Source organism: Takifugu flavidus, chromosome 12, assembly GCF_003711565.1.
Source record: "Takifugu flavidus isolate HTHZ2018 chromosome 12, ASM371156v2, whole genome shotgun sequence".
NCBI classification, from domain to species: Eukaryota; Metazoa; Chordata; class Actinopteri; order Tetraodontiformes; family Tetraodontidae; genus Takifugu; species Takifugu flavidus.
The window spans coordinates 15,036,509-15,052,689 of record NC_079531.1 but is presented as its reverse complement, the minus strand read 5'-3'; the positions used below and the strand labels follow the sequence as shown (position 1 = coordinate 15,052,689).

The window sequence follows — 16,181 nt, the reverse complement described above, 5'->3', positions numbered from 1 at the left end:
CGGAAGCAGCACCTCATAAGGGGTCTTCTATTAGTTTTTAAATGTCTTAATGGTCTTGGCCCGACTTATTTATCCGACCTGCTTTTATTCTATCATCCCTCGCGGACTCTGAGGTCCTCCGACACCGGCCTTTTAACCATTCCACATGTAAGCACTAAAACGCACGGGGAAGCGGCCTTCAGTTATTATGGTCCCCGACTGTGGAACAGCCTGCCGGAGAACCTCAGGGCCGCAGAGACTGTTGAGATTTTTAAAAAGAGGCTCAAGACACACCTTTTTAATCAAGCCTTTAATTGATTTTCTGATTATTTTAAATTTATGTCTTATCCTTATTTTACTTGACACTTTTACTGTTTTACTCCCTCAGTTCTTATTCCCAGTTTTTAGTCTTTAAACCTTTTATCCCATTTACTGTTTTAGTCTGTTGTAGTCTTAGTACTGTTTTACTGCTCCAATTCTTAGTTCCTCAGCTTTTAGCTTTTATACCTTTTATCCCATTTACTGTTTTAGTCCTTCAGTTTTTAGCTCCAGTGTCTCCTCATGGTGTTTCCTCATGGGGGCCTGCCAGGCTGGGAGATGTTTCCGGTCTACCGCTGGGGGTGCTGTCCCATTGTAGACCCTGGACTGGGTGGTTAGGGGGCTCTGTGCTTTGGTGTGGAGCCTCCGGACTGTCCGGGTCGGGGTGGTCTTTGTGGCGGTACCACCTGTGGTCGCGGACTGTGACCTCCCTCGGCCTGGTGGGCCTCCAAAGGTGGCGTCTCCTTCGCCTCAGGTCTCGGTGCCCAGCCATGTCTCAGCTTGCCTCAGCTTGTTTATGTGTGTGGGTGTGTGTGTAAGTGTGTTGTATGCATGTGTGTGTGTCTGTCCTTTTCTTAATTCTGTTGTTCTCTTTGCTGTTTTTATCCTTTGTGAGGCACTTTGTGCTACCTAGCGTATGAAAAGTGCCATATAAATAAAGATTGATTTGATTTGATTTGATAAGGGCGCTCCCAGAAGACACGTCCGCCAGCAGGCCCGGTTCGTTGGGTCAACGAACCGGGCCTGCTGGCGGACGTGTCTCACGGGGGAGGATCCACTCACAACAGATTAATCACAGCATTTCTTAAGGCTGCGAGGTCACGCCGGCCGTCCTGAATGTGCTCAGTTCCACTTTCCCGAGCCCAAGAACTGTTAAGCCCCTACCGTCCCTGGAGTGAAAGATATCTGCATGTGTGGGATATCTGGCTCTGAGCTGGGTAACTGGAATCAAATCAAATCAATCAAATCTTTATTTATATAGCGTCTTATATAATCAAAATTGTTTCAAGGCACTTTCCAGAATCCCAGGACCTAACCCCAGACAAGCAACACTGGCAAGGAAAAACTCCCCTCCACACAATTTTCACACAGCTAATATCACCCCACCCACCCAAATAAATCCCCACTTTATTCTGGACTGAGGTGACCTGAAAGACAAGGAATCGCTTCAGTTGGGATTCGTGGAAAAGGGCTGGGAATCATTAATTAATGCTTCATCTCAGGCTCTCCGAATACGTAGGAGTTTGCTGTTGTGTTATCTTGTTTCTGGCCCTTCAGTTTGTTTATGTTTTGTACACGTGGAAATAAGAAGACTTGTTATAAAGGGACAGTTTTAGTGCTTGGATGTCCTTCCAGGCAGCCTACAACTCGACAAATGGCGTCTTTTCCCACAGCAAAGGCTACAAAAGCCTCCAGGAAGTCAGTGGGAAGGTGTGAAACACCGGGAATGACTTTCAGATGAATCAACATTTGCATGGGAGAGGGTTGTTGTCCTCATTAAAACTGAAGCTGTTTCCCCACATTGATCAGCTGCTGCTGAACATCTGCAGGGGGATTTCCACCGGTGATGGCTCAGTGGAAGCACACACACCCGCACGCATGCACACACACACACACACACACACACACACCCCGTTTATTTTTGTGAAGATTTATTATTGTTTTTATGGCGTGGCTGCAGCCTCTGGAGCAACTAGAACCTGAAAAAAACGATCATGCAGTTTCAACATTAAAGTGGTTTTCGTTGGATGCTGGAAGGGGGAGCTGGGGGGCTTGGGGGGGGGGGTTACATTCCCAGCGCCGCCTGCTATGTTAGCCTCCATTAGAGGTTTATTGTCTTTGGCGCCAGCTGAAATGTCTCTAAATACCTCCCTCCTCTATCCAAGTCGTCCATCATTAGCATGAGCGCTACTCGCCTGTCTGAGGTGCGACTCTTTCTGATGTCCAGTCAGTCTTTATTTAGCTCCACATGACGGCTAAGCTAGCAGGAAGACTGAGGCCGTTGGGCTGTCTGGAGGCTGCAGGGCACCTGTGGAGTCATTGTCCTGCGCCTGAGCAGCTACAGGCTCTTTTGTCTCAACTTTGACCCCCTCGGCAAATCAGCAAATTTGGCCGGAACAGATTGGTTCAATTCGCTAGCCCCTTGCATACTAGCCTCCAGCATGTTGTGATAACACAGATGGAGACGCCTGGTGTGGTGATAAACCAGTGAAACCAAACAGGTTTGATCCATAAACACTTTCCCATCAGGAGCCATGAGAGCAACACGCCCACGTGCACTCGCGCCAGTTGCAACGGTGCTGCTGGGGCGACCCTGGAGGTAAACGGGGGCCCGAGCGGCGGCGAGAGCTTGTTTACACTCAGAGATCAGAGCGAGCATCAGCAGACTGATCAGGTTTGGGTGGATCCGTACAAACGGCTGATGTCAGAGCCACATTCCCAGACTCTTTCACTTTAATGTGCTCGTCTGAGTCACGGGGTGGGGGGGGGGTCCTGTCAAAGGGGCTAACCAGCATTAGCGACATTAGCCGCTTGGGCTTGGACAACAGACGGCGCTGGCGTGTGAGGAAAATTACGTTTGCTCAAATCAATATATCTCAAATCCCAGTTTAAACCACTTGATTAATTCTGGGATGTTTAGATGGTCGCTCACCGCTGGGAGCTAACAGACGCGGCGTCGCAGAGCCGAAACGAACAGCTGGGAAGATTTCCATCACTCATCCAGTTGGCTCGTCCAAGCTTTTCTTTTGGGATGACAGAGAGATCCACTCAAGTTCTAACTGGAAGGGGAATGAAACCAGCACCAGCTGAATTCCATCAGGATTTTAAGAATTCCCTCCTTTTAAATCCGTCATCCTCCGAGGGTTTTTCACCTTCCCTGCAAAGTTGGCATTTACTCACCTACTTTAAGGTCAAAGCGGGAATTTGGAGCCAGAGAACGTTGCGATTGGAATGACTTTAAAATGAGCGAGAAACCGAGACGGAAAACCGTCCGGTTCCTCGGGCTCGTGCGCTGTTCCAACGTGCACATATCAATAGGTAAAAGCAAGAACATGGCAGGTGGAGAGGTCGTAGCATAGAGGTCGTTTCTGGAGGCAAAAGAGAAAACTGAGATGTCTTTGGATCGATTTCCTTATAAAGGAGCTCCTCTGAAGTAGCCCAGGTGCTAGCATCGCTCACAGTTAGCGCAGGTTTCTAGCAACAATGGACTCCTCTGAAGGGATTGAATTCATCACAACCTCTTCTGGCCACCAGGAATCCGGAAGGTTGAGTGTGTTACAGAAGAGAGGTCACTCTAAGGATCGGATCGTTAGGGACTCGGCCCGGCGCTGACATACTTTCTATTCCGTACAAAGTTAGGAACTAGCAAGTAACGCTCACTTTAATCTGGGAATCCTGCTCAGCTAAGACTGTCGGCTCCCCCTAGTGGCCTGGTGCACTTTTGCTATGGAGTGAATTTGCTGGATTTCTCTCTTGCAGTTGTTTTTTTTTTGGGGGGGGGGGGGGGGGGGGGGTTGCTCTGCGATTGTAGCATGATTGCAGGCATCTTGGCCACCATACCTAGCTCTGGGCTAAGCCTTTTATTTTAACTGCCAAGCCGTACGTCAGGAACTCAGTGTTGAAAGAACTGCATCTGCTTTTGTTAGCGCCCTAGAACCAAACACAACGGGCTCACAACGGGTATTGATGGTGTGACCCCGGTAGAGGGTCTGTGACGTGGAGAAGCTCTAGCTAGCGTGGTTAGCTCATAAACTTCTCTTTCCGTTACAGCCAGGACCCAAAAGTTCAACCAAAAGTCGTTAAAGTAATCTCAAATTTGACTCTGCCAAAAAGTGATGCTAACACGTTTGTGCACTTTTCACCTCGAGACATTTAATCAAGTTGTTTTAAAGTTATTGGGTAATGTGCTGCTATCAGTAGCTATCATAAGGTCAATAGCTAAGCAAAGCTTTGCGGAAATGTGGGGGCGGTTTCAGTTACATGTCTGGATTTGTTGTTCTGGGTCGACTCTCACTGATGTCAACTCGTTTTTTCAACGTCTGTCTTGCGGATTAGCTTCCAATTAGCTTTGGGACCATAACCGTTAACTCTTTCCTGCATCATATTTTTTTTAAGTCACTTTTATCAGATTGACTAACTCAACAGCCGGACGACAAAGTTTTAGCTCCAAACGTCGATGCGCCGCGGCGAGGCTAGCCCCGCGCCACAGTTTTTAAAAGCCATAAAACAGGAATTTTGTCCACGATAAAGCACTCCATGAAGTTTTTACAGTGCTTTTTGAGCAGTAAATCTTGAGCCCAGCTTGACATTTTCGCCCGTCAACCGTGACTTTTACGAACTTTTTGACGTTTTTTATAAAAGTGGGACTTTTTCCGTTACCTGGAAGAAACCTTCATCGGCCTGCAGCCCTGGTTCCATCATGCGCAGACATGAAAGGCAACATTTGGGTCAGATCTGTCAGCCCTGGGGTCAAAGGTCACACAACTGTTTTTATTGGGGGCTGGGGGTTGTTTTAAAATGATTATTTTTTAAAATAAAAACCTGGTTCCTATTTTGCTTCTGCGAACGTTCCAAACTTCCCTCCTGGTTTTTTTTTGTTTTTCCCGAAGGTGTCGGCACAAGTCGGGCTCTGCTTCGTGTTTTCTTATCTGCCGGACCTGCATGTCGGGTCAGATCCGCCTGGCGTTGCGTAACCGCCCTGGATTTCTGCCCCCCCCCCCCTCATATTTGCCCTTTCCTGCAGTAAATCTGCTCCGAGGCCGCTGGCAGGATTCCCCGGAAAAGAAAACAGCCAGTTCTGTGAGACCGACACATTTTTATTAGAAACAGAATATGAAAATAAATCTAAAAAAATCGGACTGATAGAAGCTCTCCATCCGTTCAGTTCTCAAAAAAAAAAACACACACACACTTTCGGAGCCACGAGGAACAAAACGGGATGAAATGCGGAATATTTACAGTTGGAAACCACGGAAACACTCATTATAGAAGGTTGTAGCACATTTCAGAGCCCATCGACAGATCCCTCCTGAAATAGTTCTCCTCCACCGGACAGGCGTAGGGATACTCTGTGGGGGTGTAGTAAGGCGTGTGGTCCGGGATGGAGAAGGCCTCCTGCTGGGCCGGCCAGCGGGGCGACAGGCAGCAACAGTCCTGCAGGTTGCAGTGCGGGTGGTGGAAGTGCTCCGAAGCGAAGCCGCCGTAGCCGGACTCCATCCTGGTGGGGGAGTCGTAGCAGGAGGAGGAGGAGGAGGAGGAGAAGGAGTCCTGTGGGGAGTAGCAGCTCGGGTCCGCCGGGTTGCAGAACTTCAGGGACTCCGGGGAGGAGCAGGCAGCCTGAAAGAAGATGTAGGATGGTGAAGGCAGCAGCAGAGCGGCTTCAGCCCTCTGGGTCGGCTCTCCTCGCTACGGTGACCTCCTCGGGGGGGGGGGGGGGGGGGGGTCACTCTGGATTTACAGGTGCTTGACCCCCCCGAAGAGTCGCTCTGTGATCTCGGACCCGTTTGTGTCCGCGGCTGCACATTAACGCAGCCGAGGTGCTGAAACCTCCGATGGCGAAGGAGGGAAACCAGCAAAGTGACACCAATAAAATCTCGTTTAGATGCCGCGAGATTTGGATTGAGGATCTCATTTTTGCACACGAGATGCCGCGAGATTTGGATTGAGGATCTCATTCCGGGGGCGCGCGCCTAATCTCTGGATTTTTGCACACCCTGCAAAGACAAGGATGCTGGAATATATGAAACGTGCACGTACCATCGCGGGTCCGTAGTAGTCTGCGTCAGAGGAGAGGCCGTGACACCAGGGCGACGCGGAGCCGCCGTATCCGCCCCCGCCGCCCTCCAGGCCGCCGTCGCCGCCGCAGTGGTCCCCCGCCGGCAGCACCCGGTCCCCGGACTGGGGGAAGTCGGCGAAGACGCCGTCCTGCATCTGGATGCCGCACCAAGTGTCAGCGTAGGGGAGCGGGGCCGCGCGCAGCTGGAGCGCACGCGCGTCAACAGCTGGCGGAGCGGCGGTGGGAGCGGCGGGAGGAGCGGCGGGAGGAGGGTCCAGGTCCAGGTAGCGACCTAAGCGGAGGAACAGAGTCCGTGAAGGCAGCGCAGCCTGATAGGCTCCCCTCTAAATTATGCTGAATTGGTAAATAAATGCATTTTGATGCGTTTGAGCCCCGATGTGTGTGTGTGTGTGTGTGTGCGTGTTTGGGGGGGGGGGGGGGGGTGTCCTCTGGATCTGCATGATAACACGGGGACATTTGAATGGACCTGTAAACTCGCCGCGTGATGCTGTGATGGCATCAGCGGCGCATTTGAATGTCACCATAAAAGACGCGCGGCTGTTATTTCGCCCGTTCAGGGTCCTTTTCACCGCCGGCGCGTCCACGTGAGTACCGGTGCGTTCGTCTGCCACACGCGCGGCTCTGATAGATATGGCTGGATCCCCCGGGATTCATGGGGGGGGGGGGGGCGAGGAGCCGTTTGACTGACGCGTATTCGCGCTCCGGTTCTGGGCTCGAATGTGGGGAGGTCGAACTTACCCGTGAATGTTGAGGCGCAGAGTTCCTGGAGCTCCAAGCATGCCTGGGATATCTGTGGAGGGGGGGGGATAATGGGGGGGGGGGGTTTCTGAGTTCAGGTTGCTTCATGAGAAATAGCAAAGACAAATATGCGCTCAGATTTTGCGCCTCTCAGGGGCGGTTTAATGGTAAATAGAGGAGAGGAAGGGAGGGGGAGGGGGAGGGGGAGGGAGGGGGGACAAGGAGGGAGAAAGTTACCGTTTTGACTTTTTTGCTGTTGGCCTCGCGGGCTCGGTGCCTCTGCAGCAGCTCTTTGACGGTGGTTTTCACCCGGACGCCCTGGTACACCCTCGGCTTATCTGCATGAAGACAACAGCGCCGCCGCAGCTTATCAAACAGTCGCTGTCCAGGGACAATAGCGGGCACGCTGACGGCCTCACGCCCCCCCCCACCCCCCCTCCCCACCGCTCCTCACCCTCCTCACAGCGGCACTCCCTTTAATACCACAACGTGTGTTTTCTTTGAATTAAACAGATTTTCGTTTATCAATCCAAACACCGAACTCATCCGCAGTGAAAACTGGGGAAAAAAAGTGTGTTTTTGCACGCAAACACCTTCCGACATAATGTGGATGTTTTATCTTTATGAATAAAGTACATCTTAATCTTAATCTAAAAAAAAAGAGGAATGAAAGTGAAATCTGGGGTTTGATTTGAGTTGAGCTGCGCGTAAAAGCGCATCGCCGTCGGGTCCCGGCGCTCCCCGAGCCGCGGCACCCCGCTGTTCCCGGGCTGAGCTGCCTGTTTCCGGCAGCGCCGCGCTCCGGCCGCGGTCCCGCAGTGTGTTCCCACCGCTGCCGGAGCGCGACCTGTGGCGGAGCCACGCTGCACAGTCCCGGAACAAAAGAGGGGAAAACCGGCGCAAAACGCCAAACCGTGAGTACGCATGAGTGTGTGTGTGTGTGGGGGGGGATTCCCAAACCAGAACCAACCGTAAAAAATACCACGATTCGGGCAGATTCGCAGTCGGGAATAAGCGAAAGATCGTTTTGATAAAAGGGGGACAAAAATGCGCCGCGGGCGAACGCGCGGGACGCGCGAACAAAGAGTTGGAAACAGCTCGAGAATAAGCCGCTAAAACGTCGAATTGGTTGCTCGGAGTTTTAGTTGCACTTTGGCTCATTTCGACCGGGACAATTCCCACTAAAATCCCATTTTAAGGCGTCGCGTCACCCGGCGCCGCGAACTCGGACCGCGCCGGGACGATAAAGTTCGGGGTTTTTCCGAACTCCGAGACCTCAGCTTCTCTCGGTTAATATTCAAATCCCTCCTGCCCCCCTTTAATGCCCCAGTCGGGTAATATGGCGCAGTTATCGACGGCGTATTTCCTATAGGTGACTTCGATTAAAGAACTGGGAGACGACGCATAGGTGCGCGTAATGGGGGCCTGAAGGCGTCATTTCAGTGACGAGCGTTTGGGGCAAAGGGGGGACACGAAAAAAACAAAAAGCCGAATCTTCTGCTTCGGAGATTCACCTGATAAATATTCATATCAATTAATGCTGTTGGATGATTTGGGAGCGCGGCGGACGGCGCGGGGAGCTCCCGCCGCCGACACTTCCCCCCCTCCAGCGCGGCTCCCCGCGCCAGCGTCCTGGTGCGCGCAGGCAGAGCGCACAGACGGCTCCATCGCTGCTGTCACGCACTCTATTAAGTATTAGCATTAACCTAAGAGACAGGACGCGCCGGGCGGCAGGTTTGAGCCGCGTCTGTGGCCAAAAAATCCCCCAAAGTGTCTGAGAAAGTTGCGTTAAATGCGTGTTTTAATGCGGGGAAAACCAAAGTGGATTTCGTCATACAGGAGCCAGGTGTCATTAAAGTGTACAAATGTGCGTCCTCGCGAGGTTATGTTGTCTAAGTCTCCCCAGAAATGAGTTAAACTACAGTGTTAAAGTGGATTTCCAGGCAGAGCCGGCGCAGCCGTGCACGTGACTCGGCGGTGCGTCTAATTCTGCCTCTAATCAGCAGCTCTTTTCTCCGTTTTCTCTCTTTCAGCAACGGAAAATGCCGCAAAACACATTTGCAGGTGAAAATCCGAGGTCAAACTCACCAGACATGACGACTGAGACGAGCTGCGGGGACCTGGAGCAGACCTGGGAGGCTCTACAATGTCCTTCTCTGCCTCAGCAAAAATGGCCAAGAACGAAATTTGCGCAAAAGTCTCCAAAAATCTCGACACAAACGTCTTCCAGCAGACTCAGAGCATACAACAATATTGTAATATAGCTGGGGACATATTAGTTTGAGATTTTCTCCCTCCATGCCTACTATTTAAAACCCCTAGAACACAATGATTTGACAATGATTTGATTGCGCGTTACTTTCAATTTGAATATTCAGAGGCAGCGGACTTCTATCGATTTTTCATTAAAAATCACCACGCACGGACGTTGTTTAGGGTCTACTTTAATGTAATACAGGCCATTTTCACACTTTGACCGAACAGAAACCGTATTTTGATCAATTTTATCCTCCTTTTGCAATATCAGAGCATCACACCCCCTTATTGAGCACTGCAGCTGTGGATGCGCCCTGAGCGCGTGCCTGGCACCGCAGCTCGCCCCAGATGTGCCAAGGCGCCCGGACCGCGACCGCTGCGCGTGCCCACATCACATTCCGGCATATTTTAAGCTTTAATTCGCAGAAAGACACATAAAAATGTGGGGAAAGTGGGCGTGGCATAGTGCAGCAGCCATCTTTGGGAGCGAAGGCCTCGAGCCGCACTCACCTGCGGGAGGCTGCGGGAGGCAGAACCCGCAGCCGCAGAGCTCCGCTGCGGCGGGGGACCGCAGGGAGACTGTGCCCGATGGGGATGGACGCTCCGCGGGACCCGGGTGGGTTCTGAACGGGCCCACCCGGGCCTGAACCCGCAGTGACCGGCTGACTGAAGCTGCCCCGCACTCACCTGTTTAATATTCCAGGGTTTAACGATTCCACCCAGTTTGGCCCTGATGACGGGTCCTAACAGGGAAACGCGTCACAATTCCAGCGAAAACGTTATTAATAAGTCAACTTTTATTGCAGCCACATTTGCATTTTATTTCATGCAGTTGAAATAAACGTGACAACATTCATTAGGAAACAAACATCTGGACACATTTCACTCTTCTTTAGTTTTCTCCCGTAACTATCACCCCCCCCCCCCCCACCACCACCACCCCCCCCCCCCCCAGGTGGGTTCCTTATTATTACAGACTAATTGAGCCGGCTGACGATGTATGTTTATAATAATAGTGTTTATTTTCTGTCCCCTCTCCGCAGAAACGCACATTTCTCAGCCTCGCCGCGGCCTTCCTGCGTCTCCGTGCGTCTCCGCGCGCGTGTGCGTGAGTGTCCGCCGCATCTCTGAGGCGAACACTTGCTCATCCGTCTTTCTCTGCTCGGTCCCAGCAGCGGGGACCTCCGCAGGACTGCGCAGGCCGCTCCCGCAGCCGCCGCAGCGGCGCCCCCGTGCGGCCGCAGAGCAGAAGGCAGCCGCGACTCCAGGTTATCAGGTGATTAAACGCATCAAAATTCATTAAAAAATAATGTTTAACAAAAGCAGCAGGAAGAATTAACTTTACTTTTATCCCGACGTTTAAATAAACCGACTTTTATCACAATTTACTTATATTTATTATAAGTTCTGATCTCTTCTAGTGCTCAATAGTGTCAAGCTGGGACTTTCTGCTGTTAATTAAGGTTAATCAGGCGTAATTAATCAGCTAAACAGGCAAATAAATCCCATTTAAATTAAAATAAATCGTCGCCAACAAACGAAGTTATAGCAGAATTAAACTTTACAATTAAAAGTAGGGAAAAAGTCGTTTGTACAAATATTTACAGCCCTTTTTTTTACAGCCCAGATTGATTCAACCTTTAATTGTTCTTTTTTTGCTGATATTTTCATCAAAATGCAATAAAAAAAGGGAGAAAATGTTGATGTTGAAAACATCAGAAAATTCCAGTGATGGTTTTTGAGCGTTTGAGGTTCAGAACTGTTTTAATTGGTCGTTAAATCAGTTTTTCAGGTGTCGAAACAGCAGAATTTCCGGTTTTAAGTCTGTCGGAAAACTTTTAAAAGTCAAAAAGGGAGGAAAGAAGCTAAAATCCCGACCCAACGCGCCCCCTCCTGCTCCTCTCAGCTTCAGTCTTTGTTACGGCGCCACCTGGTGGTCAAAGATGGAACTCAAAGAATCCGCGTGAAATTAATTTTGGATTAAAACGAAAACAACAACGAAAAGATTATTTTTTTTCGTCCAAAACGAAGTCCAGATAACAAAACATCGGGCAGCTGTGGGAGTCTGTGTGGACCCCCCTCCCTGGTCAGAAGGCCCTCCTGACCTCGTAGGGGGACCAGGAGTTTATTCCGTCCTCTTTGGGCCAGCAGGGGTGCCCCTCGCCGTCGGCGCTGAGGCCCACCTGCCCCTCCGGCGTCTCCTCCGTCCCCATCTTGGACACGAGGTCTCCGATGGGGCTGCTCATGTAGGGGGGGCAGGGGAAGGGGGCGGAGGCCAGGGGGTAGGAGGTGCTCGGGGTTAAGGAGTGGTAGTGGGCATCTTCCAGGGGGTGCAGGGCGTAGGGCTGACCGCTCATGGAGGAGGAGCGGCTGGGGGAGCGGTACTGGGACGGACTCCCGGGGGGGTCTGGGCTGGACATGGAGGGTGGAACCGAGGCCAGGCTGGTGGGGCACAGAGGCTCCACCTGGGACACTGGCTCTGGGACTGACTGGTCCCACGAATCCCTCTGAAAAAGACCAGAAAACTGTGACGGGAGGTCCGACAAACCAAAATAAACAGCTGCTCCTTCTTCTTCTACCCCCCCAGACGGACCCGTCGTACCACAAACAGGTGCGAGGACTCTCCGACGTAGCTCGGCAGCAGGGACGAGAGCGCCGACGAGGGCAGGAAGGAGCCTCCGGGGGCGGAGAAGGCGGCGGTGCTGCGGTACTCGCCAAAGGCCTCTGGGTAGTAGCTGTCGATGAGCGAGGGGTACCCGCCCACGGCGGCGGACTCGCAGGACAGCGGTTTCCCTGCCAGCGTGGTGGAGTAGACGTCCGGCGAGAACTGCTTGTTGGAGAAGTCCGAGTCGGAGATGAAGGGGCGCCTCATGCCGTAGTAGCCGGGCAGCACGTGGGAGCCTGGAAGGAGAAGGAAGAACCGTCGTCATCGTAGGAGCAGGAGAAGAAGAAGAAGCCTCAAAGGGGAGGAGCGAGTCTGACCTGGAACCTGGACCAGGGAGGATGGACTGGGGGAGCCGCCCTGGGGACACAAGCAGAGAGCCGGAAAACATCAGCACCTTTCGGACTTCTACTCCAGAGCAGGGTCAGGCGGAGGGGGAGGGGCCAAAGCCACCCGTTACTATAGCAACCAAACCCAGAGCTGGTTTTGTTTGTTTCAACTCTTGTTGTACGAAATAAACTTTCCTTGTTCCTTGAGCTGCTTTAATCTGGTTTCTGGCGTCCCTCAGGGCTCCGTCGGAGGGCCGATCGTTTTCTACACGCTGTTTTGTTCTGGACTGTCTGGGCAGGAAGTAGTTCTGGAGCCTTTTCTGATCCATCCAGACCGAGGTCGGGTTTCCAAAAATCTGCATTTTAGGGGGGGGGGGACCCTGGAAACCCTGATCAAAGGGCTCCTGGGAACGCCGATGTTCCATAGATGACCTCCGTCATCAACGTTCTGCTTCCTGCTGTGGAACCAGCTGCCCCCTCAACCCGGAGGGGCGGCGCTCCTCTTTGCATACTGCTAGCATGAAAGGGCCGATAGCACGGCCGCGGCGGCCGGGAGCTAACCAAATCCTGAGGGCAGAATTTGAATGTGATTTGCAGGAGCCAAGACTTCCTCCTGCGGCGCGGCTACGGCTCAGTGCGGCTCCGAAGGGAGCGTATGGAAATCAGCTCAGGACGTTCCTGGACTCTCCCGTTCCAAAGCTCTGAGCTCTGACCCCCCCCCCACGCCAGGGGGGGCGGGGCTAGGGGGGACCAGATGTGGCGTGATGATGTAAGAGCTCTGCGTGCTGCCGTGTCCTCACACGACCGGGTCAACTCTGGTCAGGGTTTGTTCTCAGCTCAAAGCTCTTTTATTCCCTCACATTAAAGGTGCTAGCAGCTACGCCGCCGCCGCGTCACTAGGCCTCCAAATGGGTCACTGGTCAAAATTAGCTTAGCGCTAGATCTATGTTTTTAATGCTGTTTTCCAACCTTAATTCCTCAATAATTAAAAAAAAAATGCTTCCTCAACATCTATAAAATTGTTAGCTTATGCTAATCTAATACCCATATGTACGATAGCTGCAATGCTAACAGGTGGTTCGGAGGGCCGAAGCAGATGAGTGACTAGTGGGGAGACTCCGGCTAATTAAAGCTGCCGCTTGACGACGCCCTCATGTTAAACGTAGCGTGAGCTACCAGGGCTAGCTAATTAGCTCATTTTTGGCATTGATACTCAGTCGACACCTCAGCTAGCATTAGAGGTCAGTGGGCCACACACGGTAGCTCAGAACAGCTCCAAATAAAATATTTTGCTCCAGGAGCTCTGTGAGTGTTAGCATTAGGACTTAGCTAAGGGATAAAATTATGTTGTTGTTGTCTTTTTAAAAATGATATATTTTAACCACCACGGACAGAAATTTTAGCCTGTTTATTTCTCCTTTGTTGTTATCTTTTAAGAAGTGATGCTAACGCTTAAATTACTGGTATTTGTTTTAACTGACTGAATTAGACAAGCTAATGTTTCATTGACGTTCTCATCACTAACGATCAAGTTCAAACATCTGGAGCTGTTGTCATCTCCTCTGTTTGACCCCTGACGGCCACATTTGCCTCCTTCTCCTCCTCCTCCTCCTCTTCCTCCTCCTCTTCCTCCTCTTCCTCCTCCTCCTCACGCTGGAGGTCGCAGATGAAGCTCGGACGGCGAGTGCTGCTTTGCATCAAAGGCTAGGCTACGCTAGATAAGGCCAATATCCGAGCATGCAAATCTTTTTGCCTTGGAACCAATAAAAAGACAAAATCAATGATCTGACAAGCAGCTGGGGCCGTTAGCAGGTGCGCCGCTAGCTAGCTCGCTGTGACTCAGCTGGATCAAACAGATAGCAAAAGCTAACAAAATGCTAAAGTGAGCTCACGTGTCCCCCGTTGGGGATGGTCGTGAACTGTGGTTTAACGTTTGAGTCTGTGTACACGAACCTTTCACTGCATCTAATGATATTTCCTTTTGTTCGCACTTGGCCCCGCCCCGTCAGGCCCGCCGCCGCCACCGCCGCCGGCCTGCGTAGCTTTAGTGTCGGCATGCCGACGCAAACAGAAGACAAACAGGGAATCTCTGTGTGTCAGAGGGCTTTTGTGGGGATGAAAAGGCTGTCCTGCTTGTGCGAGCGGGCGTCTACAGGCTGCGGTCGCCAGCGTGATGGCGTGCGTTTCTGTGGCAACAATGGGAGGTTTGTCCGCCGCGGGGACAATGCGAGCCGGCAGGTGCGCACGGATCAAACTTTGCATAGGTTGTCCATTCTTCTGCTCCCGTCCACCTCAGCCTTCCCACCCCTCCTCCACCTGCGGGAGCTCACGGCGGCGGCAGCGGCGGCGGCGAGCATTGTGCTCCTTTGTAAGGTCGGCGTAGGGGGCGGGGTCACGCATGGCTGCTCCACAAAACAAACCAAAACATCAACAATGGCGACACCAACGGAACGGCGAAGCACGGCCGCCGTGTTTGGCTTGGCGGGACAAAACGTGGGGACAGACGGACAAAAGGCGGCGTTTGCTCGCCGTTGCGGCGGCGGTGGCGGCTCTTACGTTGTATCGGGGCCCGGCGGTCTGCCGGGAACGCTTCTCAGCCAGGAGGTCTTTGACCGTGTGCTTGACCCGGACGCCCTGGTAGACCCGCTTGGAATAATCTGGAATACAGAAACAGGCGGTGAGTCCCCGGAACAGTCGGACAACAGTCCGTCCAATTTCCCACAAACGAGTCGTCATTTGAATGCGCCACAGTTTTAGCGGCGTCCGGGAACGCCGGCGTGGGAATATCATGGAAATGCCAGGGAACGCCATGCAAATGGGGCCGCCGAAATGAGGCGGTTCACACCGACGCAGAAACCCGAGTGGATCCGACAAACTTCCGATCAATCCGGCAGATTAAGACCTCGACATTCCCAGCAACACAAAAATCAATAATCCCTGCCGAGAGTTTAAAAGCAAGAATTCCGAACCTCTTTGCCCGTCTTTACCTTTAAAACGCGAAAACTTAGCTGAAATTGGAGGAAATCATCAACGAGGACGGAAAAATTAGGAGACTTTCCGCCCGTAATTAAGGATTAAAAGTAATCCGGGGCCTCGGGAGTTCCCGTTTTCCCTCCTGAGCTCCGGGAATGAATGAAACTCACCTGCCTCCATGGTCCTGGGCACACACACACACACACGCGCGCGCACGTGCGAACACACATCCACACACGCCAGCCTCTCTCTCCTCTCCCCGGCTGTGGTAATTCCCGGCGTGCAGCACCGTTCTGAGCGTGGCACGGCGGCGGCGGCGCCTTTAACTCCGGCGTGAGGAGGGCGGCACTCCGCCGCAGCCGCCCGGAGGCAGCGTTTCAAAATGACCTTTTTTCCCCACATTTGTTTAATGCAAATGTTCGGTCGGGACGTTTCTTGATGATTTGCATCCGCAGTGGAGATTAGGAGCCGGAGGCGGCGAGAACGGGAGGCCGCGGCGCTGGACACCAACAGGAAGTGATGCGCTTCGCCTTTGATCCCAGCGCCTGAGCCGCCGGGCTGTTGACGGATCGGCGCGATCGTGTTTACGAGTTGGTGCCAAAGACCCGAAAACCAAACAAGTGGCTTCGCTTCCGAACTGGCGGGGACAGGAAGTGGCGCCATGCTAACTCGTCCTCCTCGTCAGCGCCGTCACCTCCACAACCTGCTGACCTTTGACACTCGTGCTGGTCTCATCAGGCGGCGGCGGCGTTCCTCAACCGACACCATCAAAGACACCTGAAAGTTGGAATTTTACATGCGAAATGTTAGCAAATGAGAGAGAAAACACTCCCCCCCCCCACTCTCTCCTTATTTACCTTAAAGTTAGCTGACAGCTGACGTTACCGCGCCGCTTTAATAGCCAAGAAATAACAATCACAAATGCCAAAAAGTGCTGCTCAGGTTGTGAGACGCTTCAAAGGTGACGGCAGGTCGGGACCTCTGAGCTCCTTTTATTCCTCATTTTAGAATAAATAGTTCTCTGTCACGACACAGTTGGACTGTGACTCTGCCGCCCTCCAGCGGCGGCCTGCGGCACTACAGCTGCAGTACCACGGTTGTCCGCAATAGGGCGCCAAGACACCGGCGG

General features: G+C 52.3%; 2 protein-coding genes and 1 long non-coding RNA gene across 4 annotated transcripts; 1 reads left to right on the top strand and 2 right to left on the bottom strand.

Moving 5' to 3' along the window:
• Positions 1-5,093: 5,093 nt before the first annotated feature.
• On the bottom strand, positions 5,094-7,282 carry linc.pou2af1 (lnc RNA pou2af1; the record flags this gene model as incomplete). The annotated part of the gene is made up of 4 exons (XM_057050097.1): positions 5,094-5,634; positions 6,055-6,365; positions 6,833-6,884; positions 7,070-7,282. Coding segments are annotated over 4 exons (930 nt in total), but the record flags the coding sequence as incomplete, so codon positions are not given.
• A 7-nt stretch (positions 7,283-7,289) lies between these two features.
• Positions 7,290-10,472, top strand: LOC130535182 (uncharacterized). 2 transcript variants are annotated; one of them, XR_008953041.1, is made up of 3 exons: positions 7,290-7,746; positions 8,866-8,896; positions 10,132-10,472. It is a non-coding gene; the product is annotated as an uncharacterized LOC130535182 (long non-coding RNA). The 2 variants fall into 2 exon arrangements; XR_008953040.1 differs by lacking the exon at positions 10,132-10,472 and having other exon boundaries at positions 8,866-9,258.
• Positions 10,473-10,833: 361 nt separating this feature from the next.
• LOC130535166 (POU class 2 homeobox associating-factor 2-like) lies at positions 10,834-15,415 on the bottom strand. Its single transcript, XM_057050078.1, has 5 exons — positions 15,223-15,415; positions 14,636-14,736; positions 12,071-12,110; positions 11,691-11,989; positions 10,834-11,595 (listed from the first exon to the last, which is right to left on the bottom strand). The coding sequence occupies exons 1-5, from the start codon at positions 15,230-15,232 to the stop codon at positions 11,176-11,178; spliced, it is 870 nt and encodes a 289-aa protein (XP_056906058.1). The 5' UTR covers positions 15,233-15,415; the 3' UTR covers positions 10,834-11,175.
• Positions 15,416-16,181: the final 766 nt, after the last annotated feature.